The 22,018-nt window shown below is 36.7% G+C and overlaps 1 protein-coding gene across 1 annotated transcript; it reads right to left on the reverse strand.

Moving 5' to 3' along the window:
• Positions 1-2,646: 2,646 nt before the first annotated feature.
• LOC125674758 (uncharacterized) lies at positions 2,647-5,498 on the reverse strand. Its single transcript, XM_048912033.2, has 3 exons — positions 4,778-5,498; positions 4,532-4,660; positions 2,647-4,061 (listed from the first exon to the last, which is right to left on the reverse strand). Exons 1-3 carry the CDS (start codon positions 5,433-5,435, stop codon positions 3,637-3,639), a joined length of 1,212 nt encoding a protein of 403 aa, XP_048767990.1. The 5' UTR covers positions 5,436-5,498; the 3' UTR covers positions 2,647-3,636.
• Between the last annotated feature and the right edge of the window lie 16,520 nt (positions 5,499-22,018).

Below are 22,018 nucleotides of genomic sequence, written 5' to 3' on the forward strand. Positions count from 1 at the left end.
AATCAAATATATCTTTAATAATTCTATTAATGTGCGCAATATGGCATCGTTGGTGTCGAATAGAAGTCGAGATATTATGTCTAGAATTATCTAAAGAGATGGTGCGCAATAATTAAATGAAAATGTAATTTGAGTGTATGTTAATTTGGCAATCAAATTAAAATAAGATCCTTCTGCAGTGTAACGGTTGAGGAAGATCTAATTTTAATTAGATTGTTAACTTGACATCTCGTGGTGTACCATATATACTACTCAAAATTTGATAAGGATCACTAGGTTATATGTGTGTAATTTACCACTAACATAACAAAAGACATAAATTTGACTCAGAAACGTGTTTACTCAGGTTATGAATGAAAATTCATGAACAGCATGAACTTTTATCAATACGGAATGCTTGAAATCTGATAACAACACCAAAAGGCATTTTATTACAAAAGGTTAACAGCAAACCAGAGAAAGAATTACACAGATTTTGGGGATAGTCCATCATTACACTTAGTCGATGAAGTGTCAATACCGGGTATGGCCTCCCCTTGCATCAATGACGGCTTGACAACGTCGAGCCATGCTGTTAATAAGCACCCGGATGTTTCCAATGGGAAGGTTGTTCCACTCTTCCACGAGGGCGTTTCCGAGCTCTGCCAAAGTCGTGGGTTGTGCTGTACGGCGTGAAAGGGCAACCTGCAGCATGTTCCATACATGCTCAATCGGGTTCAAGTCCGGCGAGCGCTCTGGCCAGTCCATACGGACAATTGTCTCCTGCTGAAGGTACTGCTCCACCACCCTGGCACGATGAGGACGGGCGTTATCATCCATCAGGATGAACTCAGGGCCAACAGCACCAGCGTAGGGTCTGACGTAAACATCGAGGATCTCATCCCGGTACCGCACCCCGTCATTGTTCCTCTCTCCAGGACATGAAGATCTGTTCTTCCATCCCTGCTGATTCCACCCCAGACCATGATGGAACCACCACCATAACGGTCATGTTCACTGATGTTGGCATCATGGAAACGTTCACGTTGTAGTCGCCACACTCGGTGCCTCTTGTCTGTAAAGTCCAAACAATACCTGGACTCATCGGTGAACAGAACTTGAACCCAATCGTTCTGTGTCCAAGTGACATGATCTTCAGCCCAGTCCAATCGCTCCCGCCGGTGTCGAACAGTCAGAGGGACTCGAACACATGTCCTTCTCGAGTTGAGACCTGCATTGTGAAGCCGATTCCGTATCGTCTGAGTGGACACATTCACCCCCTAGGCGTTCAGGAGGTCGTTACGAAGGCTGGTTGCTGTCCAGAAGGGATGACGTCGTGCCTGAAGAGCCATAAAATGGTCTTGGCGTTGGGTTGTCGACCTCTGACGACCACCCCCATGTCGGTGTGCTTCTGTACCAAAAGTTTGCTGTCGGTTCCAGGCCCTGTTTACAACGCTCGGGCTGACGTTTAGTGCATTTGCAACGTCACGTTGTGAATAGCCAGCGTCAAGCATTCCAATACATCTGCCCAGTTGTTCTGTCGTCAGGCGACGTCTTACACGTTGATGGGGGCATTGTGTTGATAAACGTAGTGTAAACACTCAAGTGAGTTTGAAATTTTAGAAAGAATCAGACACCGATGCCTGAGTGAAAATCGTGCAATGGTAGCAAAAGCATAAACTGTGATGAGAAACGCATTTCCCATGGCATGAAATGCACGTGCAAGTTTGTTTTTTATTTCACTTGGACACAATATTGCCAGTTATGCAGTTATTAATTTTTTAAACATAAAAATATCTATGATCCTTATCAAATTTTGAGTAGTATATATACTCATCAATACTTCGCACGAGTAACGTCCCTTGTTCGCCATCTCTCAGTTAAAAATTGTATTTCCCAATGCTGGCCTTTGTAATTTTCATAGATCCGCGCCGTATACTCTATTATATAGCGATTGTGAGCGTATCCTAGGATCTGATTTTAATTAGATTGGACCCTTGGCTGACCCCGCAAAGGGACGTAACTCACGGCGTAGTGTTGATTCTTGTATTACTAAGAATATGTATGTAGCCCAATAAAGGAACTAACGGGAAGTCAGTGCGTATACCGTACCAGAAATGTAACGTAAATCCTGGTCCACACGGCACCAGAAATGTAACGTAAATCCTGGTCCACACGGCACCAAAGATGTAACGTAAATCCTGGGGCCCGTTTTACAAAACAACTTACGACAAAGTCGCAAGTCTTAAATTCTATTACACAGTTATTACTTTAAATGAATGAAGTAAAACTTTTCTGAGGCTTAATTTTCAACAATTTTTACAAAAATATTTTGCATTTGGAGCGAATGATCTTACAATAAACTGGAAAATTCCAGTATGTAAAGTTGGTCGTAAGTCGTAAGTTCTTTTGTACCAAGTCCTGATCCATACGACATGTACCAAAAAAGAAACGTAATAGTAATAAGTGTGTGTTTGTGTGTGTGCTGGGAGTGAAATAAGTCTAGCTTCTCCCAAAGCACAAGTTCTTTTTGTCTTACAAAAAGAGCTCGCTGTCAATAGTACTTGGGATCAGAAGGGCTTATTATAGTACATAAATTATGAAACGCACTGTTTCCGTGTTGTGCCCAGGTTTGGTATTGATTCCTAGACTATGTTCAACACCTTGTAAAGTTTACAAATTTATTAAAGCATAAATGAATATGGTTTTGGAAAAGATGATAACAAATAATAAGTTTTCCCATGAAAATGAACGAATATAATCAGAGAGAAATGTAAAATATACCCAAAACAAAAGATCACAATGACGAAAAATATGTACCGTAATGATAAGAAAAATCTAAAGTTAGAACACTAATGAGCTCCCATACACTGTCAAAAACAAACAGTTTACTACACCAGCGTGCTCCACACACCTCAAAGTAATACAGTTTAAGGCTAAATATAAATGCTGAGATAGCCTACAAATATATAACTACTAACTATGAAAAATACTCAGGTAAGGGATATTTAATTCTACCTTGCACTAAGTAACCTTCGACTCTGCTAGGATATATACATATATTATGTCAAGAAAACTCGAACTCATAAAGACTGTATCATAATTCTACGTTAGTTTTACTTATTGCAAGGTGAAAAAAAAACCCCTGATATACGCAATTGAATGAATAGAACGGATACGAAGTTCTTGTAAAAAGTCGAAACCTAGAGGTTCTTGATCCAAGCAGAGAGAGAATAAATATCTCGTGTATTTCGCGTTATATATTAGACCCCAATAAAATACTAAAAATAAACGCTTAATCTGATCAGCCAACATTAAGCCGTTTAACCAATGAAATTGCAGAAAACAAATAACCGTAACGGTCGAGAAGACTGGTAAAACTGCGGGTATAATGGATTACATAAAAAAGTGAAAGTGAAAAGTAAATATGTGAAACATCGAAAGATTGACTTTATACAGTATAATCTTAAATGAATAGGAAGTATTATATAGACATATAAAGTACATTTTGTATAAGCATGCAAGTCTAACCAACATCAAAATTTCCACAAAATAATCTGCTCTGACAATCTTAAGTTTACACGAAAAGGTGAAGATAATCAAACAGTGATGAATCTCATAAGTAACTCGTATTTAAGCATTTTCGCCTTATCCCTGTCAAATCAAAAACCCAGAGAATGTTGTGGTTGGTACGCTTTTGGAACTGTATCCCGTTCCCGATGTATACTGTATCCAAACCCGGTCTCCGCGTTTCAATGAAAGGGTAGCCATGTTTGTGCCAGTTTGATAACTGTAGGAGTACGAGTACGAGTAGTTCATTCTACCACTGCCCCCTTTGGCCCTGGCAGTTACTTGAGAGTAACCGTTTAGAGTGATGTCGACGTTGATTTCATTGTCGCTGTAGGAAGTAATGGAAACGTAGAACACATAGACCCCAGCAGAGGGCGCTGTAAAGACCCCGGATGAAGAGTCGTAGCCAGCGCCCTTGTTGTGCAACACTTTGTTGAAGACTAATTTACCAGAGGACCAGAGTGTATTTGATGACGATACTCCTGCAGTGAAGCCTACTCTTTTTGAAATATCTGAAAATATATAGAAAAAAATCATATTTTATTTTATATATTATGTTCAAAACTAAGAACATTAATGGACGGTTATCATGAGCCGTCCACTATAAATTACTTCGCAATGTTTTCCATTGAACGATACTGAATTTATTTATTTCCATGGACACTTTAATAGATCATTTGAATCTTTGATGATAAATTACATGAAATCATGTAAACCAGATCACGCCTTCATTAAAGGTAATATCCCAGTTTTAGTGTTAATTACCACAACTTCAGTTTTAGAATTTATTATCACAATTCCAGTTTTAGTATTAATTACAACAATTTCAGTTTTAAGATTATTTACAACAATTTCAGTTTTTAGTATTGATTATAACAATTTCAGTTTTAGTATTAATTACCACAATTTCAGTTTTAGTATTAATTACCACACTTTCAGTTTTAGTATTAATTACCAAAATTTCAGTTTTAGTATTAATTACCACAATTTCCCTTAGACATGTTGTTTTTGAACCATTCTAGAGATAGTACCGCCGCCGCCATTTTTAACTGATTCTGTTGTGTGTCTGCCAACTCTGACTTCATGTTCTCTAAAGTATTATTTGTTTCTTCTGAAAAAACAAGAAGACAATCAATCATGCGTGTCGATCGTCCAACACGTACGACTTCTGGCGGGTAAGATTAATTAAAACTAGAAACAAAGACTATGTTGTAAGCTATTTCATTACCTGATAAGTGTTCGGACATATTTCTAACTATTTCTGACACCATGCGACCCTTCTCTTCGATTAGCTCTGGGATGCTCTGATTTACATCACCCAGGCGCTTACTTAGGTCATTAGAACGTTTGTCAACATTTACCACAGCCATGGACAATAGACGCATGTTGACATTGATACCTGACAAAGCCCCAGTGACGTTTCTTTCTAAAGAATCTAGATTTCCATTCATTTGTCTTTCGAACTTCTGTTGATCTTTATGAAGATTCGAAATAGCATTATTAATTTTTATGTCTGTCTCATTTTGTTCCTTTAGCACCGTCTCCATTTCTGTTGAGGTTTCCTTTAATTTCTGGTTTTCAAGTTTGAGCGCCTTGATATCTCTCTGTGTGGACTTCAGGTCCTCTTTCGATCCTATCAATATTTCATCCAAACTGTTCTGTAGTTTCAACGTGTTATCCTTAAGTGTCACCATCTCCTGCATCAGAGTGTGGACGTGTTTCACCAGATTGATTCGAATAAGGGTTTCTTGGTTCAGTAGTTGTCTGAAGACGTCCTGCCCGAGAGCCACATTGTCAGCCACGTCCGTACCTGTGGAATTCACGGAGCCTGTGGAGATAGTTGTTTTCAGAGTATAGCAAGCCATGATAATCCATAACAGCTTCATTATCAACTATTTGTGAATCCTTCGAAGCTTACGGTAACTGATCGAGATTAGTGAATAATTGCCGATTTTATACGAAAGAATGCAACAGGACATTTGAACTTTGATTGAGTATTTACTCTTAACACGGCTAAGGGGGTACGCGATTTAGAGAGGAACGAGGTGAGGATGTTTTATTTTTAGAAGGTTTGTAAGTGTCCCTAAGTTCGAGGTGCTTGGTTAGGTATTAGAATGTGATGCTTTCAGGAGGTCGAAGATCAGTTCCAAGGAGATTCATACATGACTCTAAGTGCTCTCCAATTACAACATAATCATTAGAACAATAATCATTACGTAATGAGCTCGACAACGATGTTCCGAATATGTTAATAATATTTGAAATTAAAATTGGAAACTTAATGATCGTAGCGTCATTCCTGTACTAGACGTACAAACTAGTGAGTTTCATTCTATACAAATTGCAACTACGGAACAGTCATTTTAACATCAATGTGCATGAGGTTTATGGTAATGATTTATGATTATACCTATCACATTTCTGTTAAGTTTATCCACCCCAATCATAGATAGAATGGTACACGAGGTACAATTAAACAAAACGACAATAGAGAAAATAAGATAGCACGGATTAGAGGTACAAGTATGGCATGTCAAACGTTGCAATATTTGATCTTTTCCATTTGCATTGTATAATTTTTCATTTGCATTCTATAATTTCGATTTGCATTTTATTTTTTTAAAATTTGTATTCTATATTTTCTATTCATATTGTACAATTTACCATTTGTATTCTATATTTTCCATTTGTATTATATAATTTTTTCGTTTGCATTGTATAATTTCCATTTGCATTACAAATTTTTTCATTTGTATTGTATCCGATGAATTGTTTATTTTGATTTGTTACGAAGGATTTCATTCGTTTAGGTCCCACTTATATTTAGCCGTCACCAGCTGTAGGCCGGTGATGTACCACAAATAGACTTACTTTGCTCAGCGCACAGTGGTGTAGCAGTGGGGGTTCTTTAACGTGCCAACTTCAGTCGCAACAGCAACACGGGGTGTCTGCTTTTAAGGTCGCATTATCGGTGATTCTCACTTTTAAATAGCCGTGCGTTTGGCGAAGTATTAGCTATATTTACGTTAAACCTTGGATGCAGCCATGACACGAGTAGAACTCGAACATGCGACCTCATGGTTACGTACCAAAGGGTATATCACTGAACTACCGCGACCGGTTCCATATAGAACTAGTTGAACATACTAGTATGTAGCTAGCAATAACAAATCTTGCGCCCCCCCCCTTCCTTCACAAATATGATATTTTGTATAGAAATGTCGAAAAAAGCATGAATATACCTTTTATTTTGTCAGAACGCACTTGTTTCAGGGGACTCCCCCCACCACCTAGGATTTGCTCTGGACTCACTAGGGGTCTTAAGACAGTCCCCAGACATCCAGCAATTTACTGCATCCTTTCGTTCAGAATTATCGAGATCAGCCAGGGACTAGTTTGAATGTGCTGATCACAATAGGCGCATAAAAGCAATTAATTTGGGGGGAGGGGTCACGCCATTGCAATTAGCAAATACGGTATATTCCTGCGAAACGTGGCTCCTGAACTTGACCTCTTCAATTCGATAAAAGATAATTCAAGATTAATCCAATGAATAGTTGTAACAAACCAAACTTGATGTTAAACCCAAAGGTCCAAGGTCCCTGAATATACTGAATTCTGACTAAATAAGATGTCCATGCTTTTCTGGACAGTTCTATAAAAAATAGAACATGGGGGGCTGGGGGGCTTGATTCGCCATTGCTAGCTACGTATTTCTAAAAATAACTAGTCCTGCATGGACCTGGTTGCGGTAGCTCAGTGATATGTCGCTTGGTTTGTGGTCGGGAGGTCGTGAGTTCGAGCCACGCTCCTGCCATTGCGGCAAACCTAAGACATAAACATAGGTAGTGATTGCTCCTTTGCCAAACACTCGACATTTAAAACTGAATCACGGGTCTTTCCGATATGACCTTAAAACCAGATATCCTGTGTTGAGGCAGGTGTTACGTTGGCACGTTAAATAACCCTCATTGCTACGGCCCTGTGTGCGCTAAGCACGTCTATATCAGTAAACAATTCTCAACGTTAACTAATGAAATCCATCGTGACAAATCAAAATAAACAATCCCTGGGATACAATACAAAAGAAACATTATACAAATGGAAAATATAGAATACAAATGAAAAATTATACAATACAAATGGAAAGTATACAATACAAATGAAAATTCATGCAATGCAAATGGAAAATATAGAATGAAAATGAAAAATACAATACAAATGAAAAAGATCAAATATTGCAACGTTTGACATGCCATATACATGGAATTAAAAAAAAAGATTGCAAATTAAATGTGAATTATATTTGTAGCGTCATTCATGTATTGCATGAACAAAACAGTACATGTGTACATGTATACTAGTGGTTTTCATTCTATACAAATCGCCACTACGGAACAGTTATCTTTACATCAAACTGCATCAGTTTTATGGCAATAAATCTATAATTATACCTATCATATTTCTGTTAGGTTTATCCTCCCCAATCATAGATAAAATGGTACACGAGGTACAATTGAATTAAACGAGAATAGAGAAATTGAATATAGTACAGGTGAAAAGTACTGCATGGAATTAAAAAAAAAAACCCTCAGAATAATGAAAACTAGCAAAGGTATGCAAACACAAAGTTCCAGTGTTGGATGATCAACTGTAAAGATAATCCTAGTTATAGTGCCTTAGTCATTATTATTACAATTCCTTCAGTGACTTCCCGAAATACTGTGGATATTCATGATTCCTGATGCTTGTTATTGGCCAGATCTACTTCATCCACTGACGTGTTCTTCGTCTCCTTTCAACTATAGTCCAGCTGGACATGTCATTACTGGTGATGTTGATATAGTCCAGCTGGACATGTCATTACTGGTGATGTATTTGAAAATGAGGACTTCAAATCGCTTATTCTAAAAGGTCCTAAATACAGAGAACCTCGGTCTTACAATTGGTGATAGCTATTCATCTCTATCATCAATTCTGTCAAATATTATGCCAGTCGAAGTGCTAAATATGAAAAAGAAGAACTTGATACAATGTCAAAATGGATTAAGACTATAAAAGGAATATTAAAATTCTGCATTAGACACATTAAATCTAGCGAATTAAATAGGTTACATGTGGAATATGTTGTGATTCCAGCCGACAAAGCTTGTAACAACATTGCCTTTGTAATGTTCATTATTACACTGTATTTTAAACGAACTTGGCATTAATTCCACCCTTGGTAATAGTATCTATACTCCAACCACCCTTTTAAAAGATGAAATTCGTCAAAGTCATGCTTAAGTTTTAAACACATTTAATATCCCAGTCAATGAGTTGGATGAATATGAGCTACCATACCTAAACTTCATAAAACCCTTACAATCAAAGATACATTTCTGGATCCAGTAAATGTTCTACATGTACCAGACCCCTATCTGTGCTCCTCACGAAAATATTAACAGCTGTGAAGGAGCAAATTCAGACGTACTGTGTCACTACATATGCCAGAAGTGGTATAAATCGAATGTGGATTCTAAAAACTCAATGAACTTATAGCAAATGTGAAACCACAAAACGTTTCTCCAATCAACAACATCAAAACGTATGACTTTTCAACACTTAACACACAGGACCATGTCTCGTGATAAATTAAAGACTGGACTTTTTTGATATAGAGAAATGCTTCTTCAACAAAAATGAGAAGAGAAAATATTCATATCTTGTGACTGTCATCCAAAATGTAAGGTGAAGATAACGAACAGTGATCAATCTCATAACTCCTACAAGCAATACAAAATAGAGAGTTGGGCAAACACGGACCCCTGGACACACCAGAGGTGGGATCAGGTGCCTAGGAAGAGTAAGCATCCCCTGTTGACCGGTCACACCCGCCGTGAGCCCCATATCCTGATCAGGTAAACGGAGTTATCCGCAGTCAAAGTCAGTGTGCCAAAAACGGCTTAACAGTCGGTATGAAACACATCAGACAGAATTTGACCCAATGATAGGTTGTACTGACGAACTAGATCGTTGTACCGACCATAGAATTTGCGAAATGTTGACTTCAATCGAGACTGTTGAAACCCCTTTACCATCAACTTGTTTGTCAGTAAATATTTTGTTCAACACCACTCTTACTCCACACACAAATACTCTGAAGTTGAAATGAAAGATATTATGGAGTTCCTCATTAACAATATCTTCGTAATCGTTAGTGATCAAAACCCCTTTTCACAAAAAAAAAATCTTGCAATTAAGATGATAATGTTGTAACGCTGTAATTCTTTCATAATACTTCACTCATATATTTCTGAATAATCAAAACTTCTTGTATACATAGGTGATAAAACTGACATGCTTCCTTACGGCATAGTTGCATTGAATTGAATATAAAGCAGAGGCAAATTTTTATCTTTGTTGTAAGATTATTTTGTGAAAATGAATTTTCAAAGGTCTTTCAACAATCTATTAGAATTCCCATGGGCACGAATTATGCTATCTCCTAAAAAAAAACCTCCAAGTTCTTCTACCATATCTTAATTGATATCAAACAAATCACAAAAACCTCATATGCAACGTTACTGATAGAGAACATTTGTAAAATATGTAAGGAAATGTATATATCAAGAAAAATTAAAGAATATTTAGTGCTCCCTCGATACAATGCCACCCCCCCTCCGTTATAATGCAATCCCACTTATTGCCTGTAAATCTTAAAGAATAGATTGCTCCACATGTTTGTATTGCTTATAGGAGTTATGAGATTGATCACTGTTCGTTATCTTCGCCTTGCATGTTAACACCCCCGTTATGATGCCAACCATGCATAATGCCTAATTCCACTGATTTTCACAAACAAATGGTCACATTTTACAGGGTTTACCATCAATAATATTGCCAATTACCCAACACATATCTGAAATCAGACTTGAAAATTGGGAGCGGTGCGATGAAGTGTGACAGACTAGACAAGATATTCAGGTTGTCAGGTTAATTACTAATAAATGTAACTGCTGAATTAAAACTCACGATTATCTAAATGTTTATACAGAACGGAGTCCAAATGAATTTTCTGAATTGAATTTCTTTTGGCTGCTCAGTGAATTGTTAGGAATGGTGAATTTGTCGTATTGGCATCCCGGCTTTATTGCCCAAATTCGTCTTGATTATTATCTAAAAATGAAAAGGCGAAGATAAAAAACAGGGATCAATTTCATAACTCCTGATCAAGATATAGGGCTCACGGCGGGTGTGACCGGTCGACAGGGGATGCTTAGTCCTCCTAGGCACCCGACCCCCATATCGGGTGTGTCCAGGGGTCCGTGTTTGCCCAACTCTCTATTTTGTATTGCTTATAGGAGTTATGAGATTGATTCCTGTTCGTTATCGTTACCTTCCTACAAGGAATGCAAAATTAAGAGTTGGACAAACACGGACCCCTGGACACACCAGAGGTGGAATCAGGTCATAATATACACAATGGTGTCCGTAATTTCTTTTGTTTCTATTAGAATTCTTTTTTGCTATACTAAAGCCACTATCAAGGGGTCCAGTCCTTTAATAAAACTGCATAATGACTTGTAATATGAGGTGGACTCATTAAGGCGTGCTGCCTTAATGAGTCCACCTCATATTACAAGTCATTATGCAGTATTATTAAAGGGCAGACGTACATGTACATACATATTTCACTAATTAATCATTCCAATTATTATAGCATTATTCAATTGATACTTTTTATATATCTATCAATACATATGCACCCTACGCAATACAATAGACAAGCATTGCAGTATTAGATAGATCTTAGTCGGGGTATCATCTTCGTTAGCTGCCATTTTCTCTTTAGTTGAGGAAATAATTTCTGTTATAAAATACTTACGGGAGATAAACACTATGAAAATAAAATGAAAATTGCATTAGGTCACCTGAGTGACCCAGGTGACCTAAACATATTTGCAGGGATATTAGCTCATATAGACTTTACTGTTTCAGGAAAAAGAACGAGCAGGGAATTGAACAGGGGTTCGAATTTACTGGCTACCGAACATGGTTACGACAACAGACAAAATCATTTGAAGCCGAGCCTTTTCGATTACTTGTTTGAAGGTGTGTTTGAACTCAAAGATAGTGGGGAAGTATGTTAAAAGTATGTCAGAAGTATTTATCAAATTTTTGAGACGGCGATGCATGAATACAGCGATTTACAGTCTCAACCATGCACATATTTTTTCTGCGCTATAACTCGAAGGGTTCTATAGGGTGTATCTGTAGTTTTCTGGTCTGTCCAAATATTTTCACAGAAAGCTATATATATGCAGCTACATACATGCATTCTGAAAAAGTGAGATAATTTCTTCTCTCCAATTAATTAACAGGATAATGACGTGACTAAATCTAGTCATGACAGAGTGTCATTGGATTTTAAAACAGCCACTGATAAAACAGCACTGATATCCGGGCATTTTATAAAAGGAATCGCCTCCAGAAACTGTATACATGTAATCTACATTGATGCACCCAAGCAAGTCAGACTGAATCTATGAACCAATGCCACGAAGTTTGTGGTTCATTTGCCGCAGTACAAATGTGTGTTATAATATAACACTAGTTCCATCATAACCGTTTCACTGTCAACAGGAGAGGACGAAATGGTATGTCACTTTTCTTTCACCAATTCCATCTCAATTCTTGACACTGATGCATAAGCTAGCGATAATACTATATGTGGTATACTCATTTTCCACTAACAAGTTTAGAATGTTGATGCTTTAGCTAATAGTAATTTTCCTTTCTTTTGATTATGATTGTTCATGATTCCAAATTTCAGCTCATTAAATAGATGATATCATTTAATGGCAATACTTGTAAAATCTGCTCCGTAAATACCTCTACCGTTAATCCGATGACTAGTGATTGTATGTCGTTACCGAGTCAAGTGTATATTTCAATGACACCCCTGTATCGTTCCTCAGATTGTCAGCAAGTGTTATACTGTGGTGGTGCTGCTATATGTTATATCTATCTTTACAGATTTAAATTATTTGTATATTCATATATTTCCTCTAGAACTTCAGAGTGCAAGATCTGCCGTACCTCTTCCTTGTTGCCTGCAGCATTGTGCATGTGGTTTACCTGCTACCTACTATAAGTATTTAACCTTAATCACCTGTTCTATAGCTATTGTTATTGAATACTTCTTTATGGTCATTACTCATGACTTTGACTTCGCAAACATACTCTCCTAAGAAATACTAAACTTCGTCTGAGATGAGCACACAATGTAAATATCACAACACTTGCGATATTTCCCTCTTATCTATACCACTGAATTTTGATATCATTTTTTTTAAACATACATGCCCCTCGAGCTATGACGTTCAGAATGGAATACGATGTTGTTAAGCTGATTTGTGATTAAAGCTACTGTCAAATAAGGTAATGTTGTAGGAATTTCAACTGTCTTATTCAAAATAGATTTGTTTGCAAATTCCATAGTAGTTATAATGATCTGATTGCCATTAAGTTGAATACTGTCTGGCATGTTCCACATCAATCATTAAACCGTTCTTCACATACTGCTTTTAACTACAGAACACCGTGTCGCGGCAGGTGTTGCCATCTTAAAAAAAAACCATTGCTAAGCCTCGGGGCGCTAAATATAGGTCTGACTTCATCGCACAAAACCTACAGCTGGCGATGTCTCAATATAAGTGAAATTTGTTTTTCGACGGGACGTAAAAGAAACAACCCACAAACCAACTACGGGATATCTCATTTACTTGATAAACAATAGCGCTCATGCCGGCCAATTGTGACCTGGCCAACAATGGATACCCACTCCTCCTATGCACCTGTCCGCGTTTAGGTAGATAGGGACAGATCCTTCTATAAATGTGCAGCATTTAGAAGTAAGAACCAGCTGTTCGTTCGGGTGAGAGCTTAAAACTCTATGTCCTGTGCTGTGGTAGGCGTTCTTACAACACGGACCTATCTCTATTCGAATCCCGCTCGCGCCGGCAAGTGAGAAAGTTTCCCAGTTGACTTTCGAAAGGTCGGTGGTCTCTTTCCAGGTACATTGTATCTGGGTTCTCTCTTCCACCAATAAAAATGGGCGCCACCAGATAACTGAAAATATGTTGAGTGTGGCGGAAAACAGCAAATCAATCAATCAATCTGTTAAGATCATAAGATCCTTGAAATATTTCAGTACGCAATAATAGTTCTTTCCCTTTGTTGAACACTTGGGCACAGTGAGAAGCAAAACATATTTGTGTCCACACGCGGTGGGTACAAATGTCTATCGTTGCCTTATATATTGCTTAAAGGATGATTACCAAACATCATGCAACCACCCAAACTACTGGGACACACATTTTTAGTAAATTTATGAGTATTTGATGATACGTTAGCTCAAACAAAATTAGATAATCACTATCTTTCTATCTTTCTTTGGCTGATATAAAAAATAATTTATGCTTTCTTAACTTAATGCCTATTTATATAGCCAGTGTATAATATATGTATACATTTTGTACCCACCCAAGCGTTCAACAGAATATTGAACGTACCTCCATCACAGAAGAGCTTATATCTCGGAAGTTGAGTATTGGTTGTACTTCACCTAATTGAAAACTTATCAAAAGGGCGTAAAAGAGCAAATACTAGTAGATGAAAATCTAATTAGAGGCAAATTCCATGTTCAAGAAATGTAACTGACTTTTTTCTAATGTTTAGATGCTTACCAGGGACTGAAATTGTGTAGATAAAAATTGTTTTTATTTGTTTTGTTATCAAAGCAGAAAACAAGTCAGCATTTTCATTTGATGTAGTGAAGCATAATTCGATCCATGCAAAAAAATAATGATTTTCTGAGGATAGATAAGACATAATTATTTCCTTTTATTCAGATAAAAAACTACGAAGTCATTCTTTTATCACAGAAAGGTAACACGATACGCAACACCAAAAAAAGTGGATGTTTAGATTGTTGAGTTTTGTCATGCATTGCTTAGCACTATGCAGCTGTTGTTGAAGTAAATATTACAGAAACTTATCAAGTGTTGACATACTTAAGGACGAACAGTGAAATCTTAAGATATATATGTAAAATTACTTTTACCCTGTGTATCCTAAAACTAACCAGGAAGTCTTTGATTGTATGTTACAACTTAATCATCTACAGCAGATCTTACCTGTCCAAAGGACGGATCAGAAATTCTCATCGATGGAATTGGATTTGAAACTCAATCCTTTCGATTCCCTCCAACTGGGAGTGCTGGCTTTCCTAAGTAAGTTATTTAAATTCATATCTTCATATCCAATTCATATCGTAAATCAGTTACTAGAATTTGTGGCATATCTTCATGTTCAATTCCCGTTTTGTTTTCGAAGACTTGGCAACTGGTAATAAGATCATGAACACCGAAAACTACTTAACTATTTACGTCTACCGTTCTTTATTTTGTTTGTATATATGTTTGCCACTGTTGATTACTTACTAGTATTAATTACCACTTCTATTTACTTACATATATATGTCTACAGCTCTTAATCATTCATCTGTGTATGTTTATCACTTTCGATTACATATCTTGGCACATAATTTTGACTACACATAATTCCGTTTACCTGATCAGGATATAGGGTTGACGGTGGGTGTGACCGGTCGACAGGGATGCTTACTCCTCATAGGCACCTGATCTCACCTCTGGTGTGTCCAGGGGTCCGTGTTTGCCTAACTATCAATTTTGTATTGCTTATATGAGTTATGAGATTGATCACTGTTCGTTATCTTCACCTTTCATCTTTGTATCCTAACTGGTCTTGACTACGTATTTTGAGAGATAAACTATAGATGAAACCCCGCGCAAGCGCTGGAAATCACAATTGAATAATATTCATACAGAAAGAACTTTTTGATAATGCGTGTTTGAATTGTTGAGCACATGAATGAACGATATCTTTAATTCAAAGGAATTTAAGAACAGTGTTTGAATAACTTCATACATTAGTTATATTTCTTTATATCATAGGCAGTAAATAAATCTTGATTGTTAGGAAGTTACGTGAAGCTCAAAATTAAATGTTCCTTGTATAACATAAATGATCTCTCTCCGTATTGAAAATTAGATAATGATTTTACGAATGCATTCCGCCATGCCGAATAGTTGACTAAAGACAAAATGAACGGTCGTTCTTAATTTTAAAATTTGAAACTTAGTATTGCGAATGTGTTTATAATAACAGTTTTTGTCCAGTGTGACAATGCAAGGGTAAAATTAAGAATACATGTATGTCGTTTCTAGTTTCTCGTCAAACGCAATAATCGAAAACATAGTTCACTATATGAATGACAAACAGAAAAAAACCTGTTAAATCGTAAACATTGGCCTGATTTCTTGGACATTGTGAGGTAGTGTACAATCTAATTTTGCAAAAATGTTTTAAGGTATAAGGTGCAAACTTCCAGAACAGCCCCGCACCATTCAATATCTGACATACATGTCTTGAACAGTTTTCGTCTTATTACTTACTTTTATGATCTGTACCATCACCAAAAATGTTCAACCAAAATAAAAACTTTTTGTGTTTATCCATGTGTTTGTACATGTCAGGTTATAAATTATTTTAAAAAGTCGTAACAGTGACTTCTATAATTACAGGGGAAATTAGGAACACCGAAAATATCATGTGAATATCATATCTAAAGATTTATCGCTCTATGGTCTCGGGAGGAGGGTGTCCTTCGTTGAAGTAATATAATTATAAATCTTCATAAAAGGATAAATATGGGCCCAGTCAAAGCTATTATAAATATAACTTACACTGAACACCTACACAATTTTATGCTGATCATGTTGTAAACCAATTGCAACTCCTCTGTTTGCCGGAAAAGCCCGAGAATATATATATATATATATATATATATATATATATATATATATATATATTAGCGAAAATAGTCGGCTATTGTCATCTTTGATATCGAGAAAAAATACGCTATATAATAATGTTTAAGTTACTCGTCTCTGAGATTGCTAATGTCAATACACATGCACCATGTATCACCTAAACATGTACATGTATATGCATTTATATTCAATATAAATACAAAAAAAAAAATGTTAGAATTTCTATATTGAAATGAATTTATGCCACTCTTAAGCTTAACTCATAAAATGTTTCAGGAAATAAAATTCCAATTTCGTTCTGAGAGTGGTCATCAAAAATGTTATAAATGAAGAATGACATTTAAAGTACATGTTAAATCATATCTTGAAACTGTCCTATAAGTCATGGACTTGGTCTCTTATCGATACAAAATATGCATGCCTTTAATAAAACATTTGAATTTATTTAGAAGGGTTAACCATTATGGAAAAGAAAACAAAATGTGCAGATTACATACAAACCCGTTGTCTTAATCTGCATACTGAGATCTATATCAGAATCATAGAATTTGTGACAGTTCATACATTACATATTTTAACACCACCCCTGGAATATGATGCAATGACTCAGTGTTTATATATGATTGATACACATTTTCCTAATGAACATAATTATTCAATAAAGGAAAATTATGAAACTAAAGTAGAAAACTGATTCATGTCTTCTTTAACGACATTTTCCTCGCAAACTGGCCAAAATTGTCCTTTGACATGCTCCCCTGAAAAAACAATTCCCGGTGACCCATACTTTTTTCTCATAACAAGTAAGCTTATTGTCTTTTTAAAATCATTCCTCAATTTGGATTAAAACTCTATTGTAGTTATTTTTTTCAATTTTAACTTTTACATTGCACATTAGAATTTTCCCCATATTTCCTTTGAAATTACAACTACTTTATAACCAACTTTTTAAAACGCCCCCTGCTGAAATCAAAGACGATTTTCATTTGTTTTGTTTATTGATTTTAACTCATTAATGCATGCTTTACCTTATATCAAAATTTTAATAAAATCTATTATAGAAACGAATTACGTTCGTCACCCTTAAAGCAACAAAATAACTAGTTCGTGCATTTTTGTTCTGCGTATGGCAATGCCAATTTGAATTGATGCTGACGACAAGTTAATGTCACAAGGATTTCAACAATCGCGTTTAAGGTCAACATTTCACAACTTCTATGGTCGTTATAACGACCTAGTTTGCCAATACAGCCTGTCATTTGTCCAATGAGTCTGACGTGTTACATTCGAATTGTTAAGCCGTTTTTACACCAATTTTGACTACAGGTTACTCCGTTTACTTTATCGACATGCAGGGTTCACGGGGAGTTTGAGTGTGACCAGTCAACACGAGATGCTTACTCCCTCCGATCATTTGGTTCCATTTTTGGTGTGTTCAGGGGTCCGTGTTTCCCCAACTCTTAATTTTGCATTCTTTATAGGAAGCATGATATTGATCGCTGTTTTTCATTATTATGGTTACATATAAGTCATTAAAGCTACGATAATTGTCTCTGCACACTCTTAAGTCTAGACATGTATTTCAGGCACATGTTCTGGTACTAAGACGATATCTGCAACAGACAATGTTCAACTATTGACCTCAAATAACTTTCCAGACCCATATGAAAGGTATGTTCACAATTGCATGCTATCAATTTATTTGCTATACGTAATCATAGGTACCAAAACACTTACAGACAATTGGGTACTTATCTAGGTAAAGATCAGGAATCTTTAAAAAGTTTATTACAGGTAAATCTTCTTCAAAAGTCCTCATACAGTAGTAAAATGTTTTCTGGCGTTTTCTTTACACACTGATTTTGACTACATGAAAGGTGAAGATAACGAACAGTGATCAATCTCATAACTCCTACAAGCAATACAAAATAGAAAGTTGGGCAAACACGGACCCCTGGACACACCAGAGGTGGGATCAGGTGCCTAGGAGAAGTAAGCATCTCCTGTCGACCAGTCACACCCGCCGTGAGACCTATATCCTGATCAGGTAAACCGAGTTATCCGTAGTCAAAATCAGTGTGTCAAGAACGGTATAACAATCGGTATGAAACAAGTCAGACAGCATTGGACCCAATGATAGGCTGCATTGGCAAACTAGATCGTTATAACGGCCATATAATTTGCGAAATACTAACTTTAATCGATACTCTTGAAACCCCATTACCATCAACTTCTTTGTCAGCAGCTTACATGTTACTCCATTTACCCGATCGAGATATAGGGCACATGTCGGGTGTGATCGTTCTATAGGGGATGTTTACTCATCTGGCATGTCCAGGGCTTTGTGTTCGTCCTACTCTTAATTCTCTATTCTTTATAGGGGTTATATACAATGAAATTTAACAGTTTCCATTCATTCTTAGATATGCCCTCACCCAAAATATGGAACATGTTATTGAAAAAAAGGGAAAAGGGGAAGATATCGGACATTGAACGTCATTTTCTTATATCCTATAAAAATACAAAATGAAGAGGACAAACACAAATCCCAGTACATACCAGTGGTGTGATCAGGTTTGTTAGAGGAGTAAGCATCCCCAGTACATACCAGAGGTGGGATCATGTGTCTAAGAGAAGTAAGCATCCCCAGTACATACCAGAGGTGGGATCAGGTGTCTAAGAGGAGTAAACATCCCCAGTATATACCAGATGTGGGATCAGGTGTCTAGGAGGAGTAAGCATCCCCTGCTCACCGGTTACATCTGCCTTGTGTCCTTTATCTTGATCAGCTTGACACCCTCCCCTCTCTGAAAGACGATGCTACGTGCCTGTTTCCCCCTCTTCCGTAAATCCGTATTACATCCGTTTAATAATAACTCCAATGATAACCCCCTTTATCTGATCAAGATATATGACTCACGGCGGGTGTGACCGGTCGACATGGGTTGCTTACTCCTCCTAGGCACCTGATCCCACCTCTGGTATATCCAGCGGTCTGTGTTTGCCCAACTCTCTATTTAGCATTGCTTATAGGAGTTATGAGATTGATCACTGTTCGGTAACTTCACCTTTGATCCCTCTGTCAAACACCAATAACACTGGTTCTTAAATTCGGTATCAAAACCAGTAAGTAAAAAAAATGAACGAAGCCCTCCGATTGTTAGCTAAACCGAAATAAAAAATGCATAAAAATTGCTAAATCATGTGACTTAAGTAGATTCTAAAACACAAATATGCACGAAACGGAAGAACCCGAAAATACCCAATAGACATAAGACACGCCAGATAGACTGCATATGACCTCACGACAGGTTGGTTTTGTGAATCAGATCATTATAAGTATTAACGAGCATAGCATTTGTGAAACACTGTAAACGAATATGTCGAAACTTTTGTCACATCAGCTAGTACTTAGTCTGCCTCGGCTGAAAACAGCATACACATAACATGCTCCTGGGTATGGAACCTCTTTAGCGACACAAACGTCATAGCAATCGGTATGAAACACAGCAGATAGCATTTGACCCAATGATACGTTGTATTGGCAAACTAAATCGTTATAAAGACCATAAAATTTGCAAAATTCTGACTTTAAACGAAACTGTTCAAACCCCTGCACCATCAACTTGTGTATCAGTAGCCTGCCTCGATTTAAAAACTGATCATTTGCAGAACAAGCTCCTGTGTATCGAATCAGTTGAGAGATATACAGACCGTGCACAGGTGATAATAGAACATTGGTACACAAATATGAGAAGTTGACGACGGAGAAGATAAGACTAATGACACTTCGTTTGTTATAAAGCTGAATATTTATCATTATTATCATCAGTAGTAGTAGTAGTAGTAGTAATAATAGTAGTAGTAGTAGTAGTAGAAGTAGGAGTAGTAGTAGTAGTAGTAGTAATAGTAGTAGTAGTAGTAGTAGTAGTAGTAGTAGTAACAGTAGTAGTAGTAGTAGTAGTAGTAGTAGTAGTAGCAGCAGCAGCAGCAGCAGTAGTAGTAGTAGCAGTAGTAGTAGTAGCAGTAGTAGTAGTAGTAGTAGTAGTAGTAGTAGTAGTAGCAGCTGCAGCAGCAGTAGTAGTAGTAGTAGTAGTACTAGTAGTAGCAGTAGTAGTAGTAGTAGTAGTAGTAGTAGTAGTAGCAGCAGTAGTAGTAGTAGTAGTAGTAGTAGTAGTAATATTAGTAGTAGTAGTAGTAGCAGCAGCAGTAGTAGTAGTAGTAGTAGTAGTAGCAGCAGCAGCAGTAGTAGTAGTAGTAGTAGTAGTAGCAGCAGCAGTAGTAGTAGTGGTAGTAGTAGTAGTAGTAGTAGTAGTAGTAGCAGTAGTAGTAGTAGTAGTAGTAGTAGCAGCAGTATTAGTAGTGGTAATAGTAGTAGTAATATCACTGTACATGATTCATACATTGATTTATGAAATAATTGATGAATTGTTAGTTTGTCGTTAACATCTATGTTCAGTAACATATCCAGATACGAAGCAGAAATGGACAAGTATGGTGTCTTTTGTTCAAGGTACATGGGATATATCGAAACAAAATGTGAATGAAAATGTGTATTGTTAGTAGGTAAAACAAATATAAACATTACTGAGTCACCATAGAAATATTAATTTGAACGGATGTTATACATGTATATGTGTAAAGAAAGAAAAAAACTGGACGTCAGATGCAAAAAGTTGCAAACTGTATTTGAACTGCCTTTTTCCAAGCCCATTTCAAAAATGAAAAAAAAATCATCAATGTCTCGATTTGTTGCATCTTCTTTTTTTGCCTCATAATGAAATACATCTACAATCTAATTGAATTAGATTCTTTGATCCGCTCACGTATATCGCTACACAAGGATCTAACAAAACCGCACACGGAGGTAAAATCTAGTGACCTTTAAATCTAACCGATCAGCGCATTGGCTATTAAATCAACGGTGTAAACTCGGGTCATTTGGAAGACTTACATGATGAAATCTTGCTAATTGCCGCCGAAGCATTCCTTTATAATAACGTACCAGACATACCGAAGACTTCTCAAAGAGTGTATAGTTTGACTAATAATTGTTGTTTGTGTGGATTTTCATTTGTTTTAAGAGAGACCGAGAGTGAAGGGAACTCCAAAATCAGGAAGTTATATGAATTGAAATTAAAACTTACAGAGGAAAAGGTTGATGTGATTCGACAGGTGATTAATCTACCGCAGCGCGCGGAGGGTAGGAAAAACTGTCATAGTCTTCATTATTCAGCACAGTTATAATAACAAATCTTTCTGTTCCTCTTTTAAAGATTGAATCTTGCAATCTTTCAAAATTTATAACGTGCGCCAATATTCGGTTACCATATTTGTTGTTTTCCCGAATGCAAATGATTGGATGAACATATCGATGAATATGCATGATTAAAAGTTCACTAGATTTGACCTCCGTATACGGTTTCGTTAATCCTTGTGTAGCGATATTCGTGAGGAGATCAAATGATCTAATTTTAATTAGATTGATACATCTATTGACTGCATTAACAAAAAAGCTTCAAGCTTTTATAAAAATCGGAAATTTAACGCCATATCAATACTATACGGTA

This window comes from Ostrea edulis, chromosome 3 (genome assembly GCF_947568905.1).
Source record: "Ostrea edulis chromosome 3, xbOstEdul1.1, whole genome shotgun sequence".
NCBI lineage: Eukaryota > Metazoa > Mollusca > Bivalvia > Ostreida > Ostreidae > Ostrea > Ostrea edulis.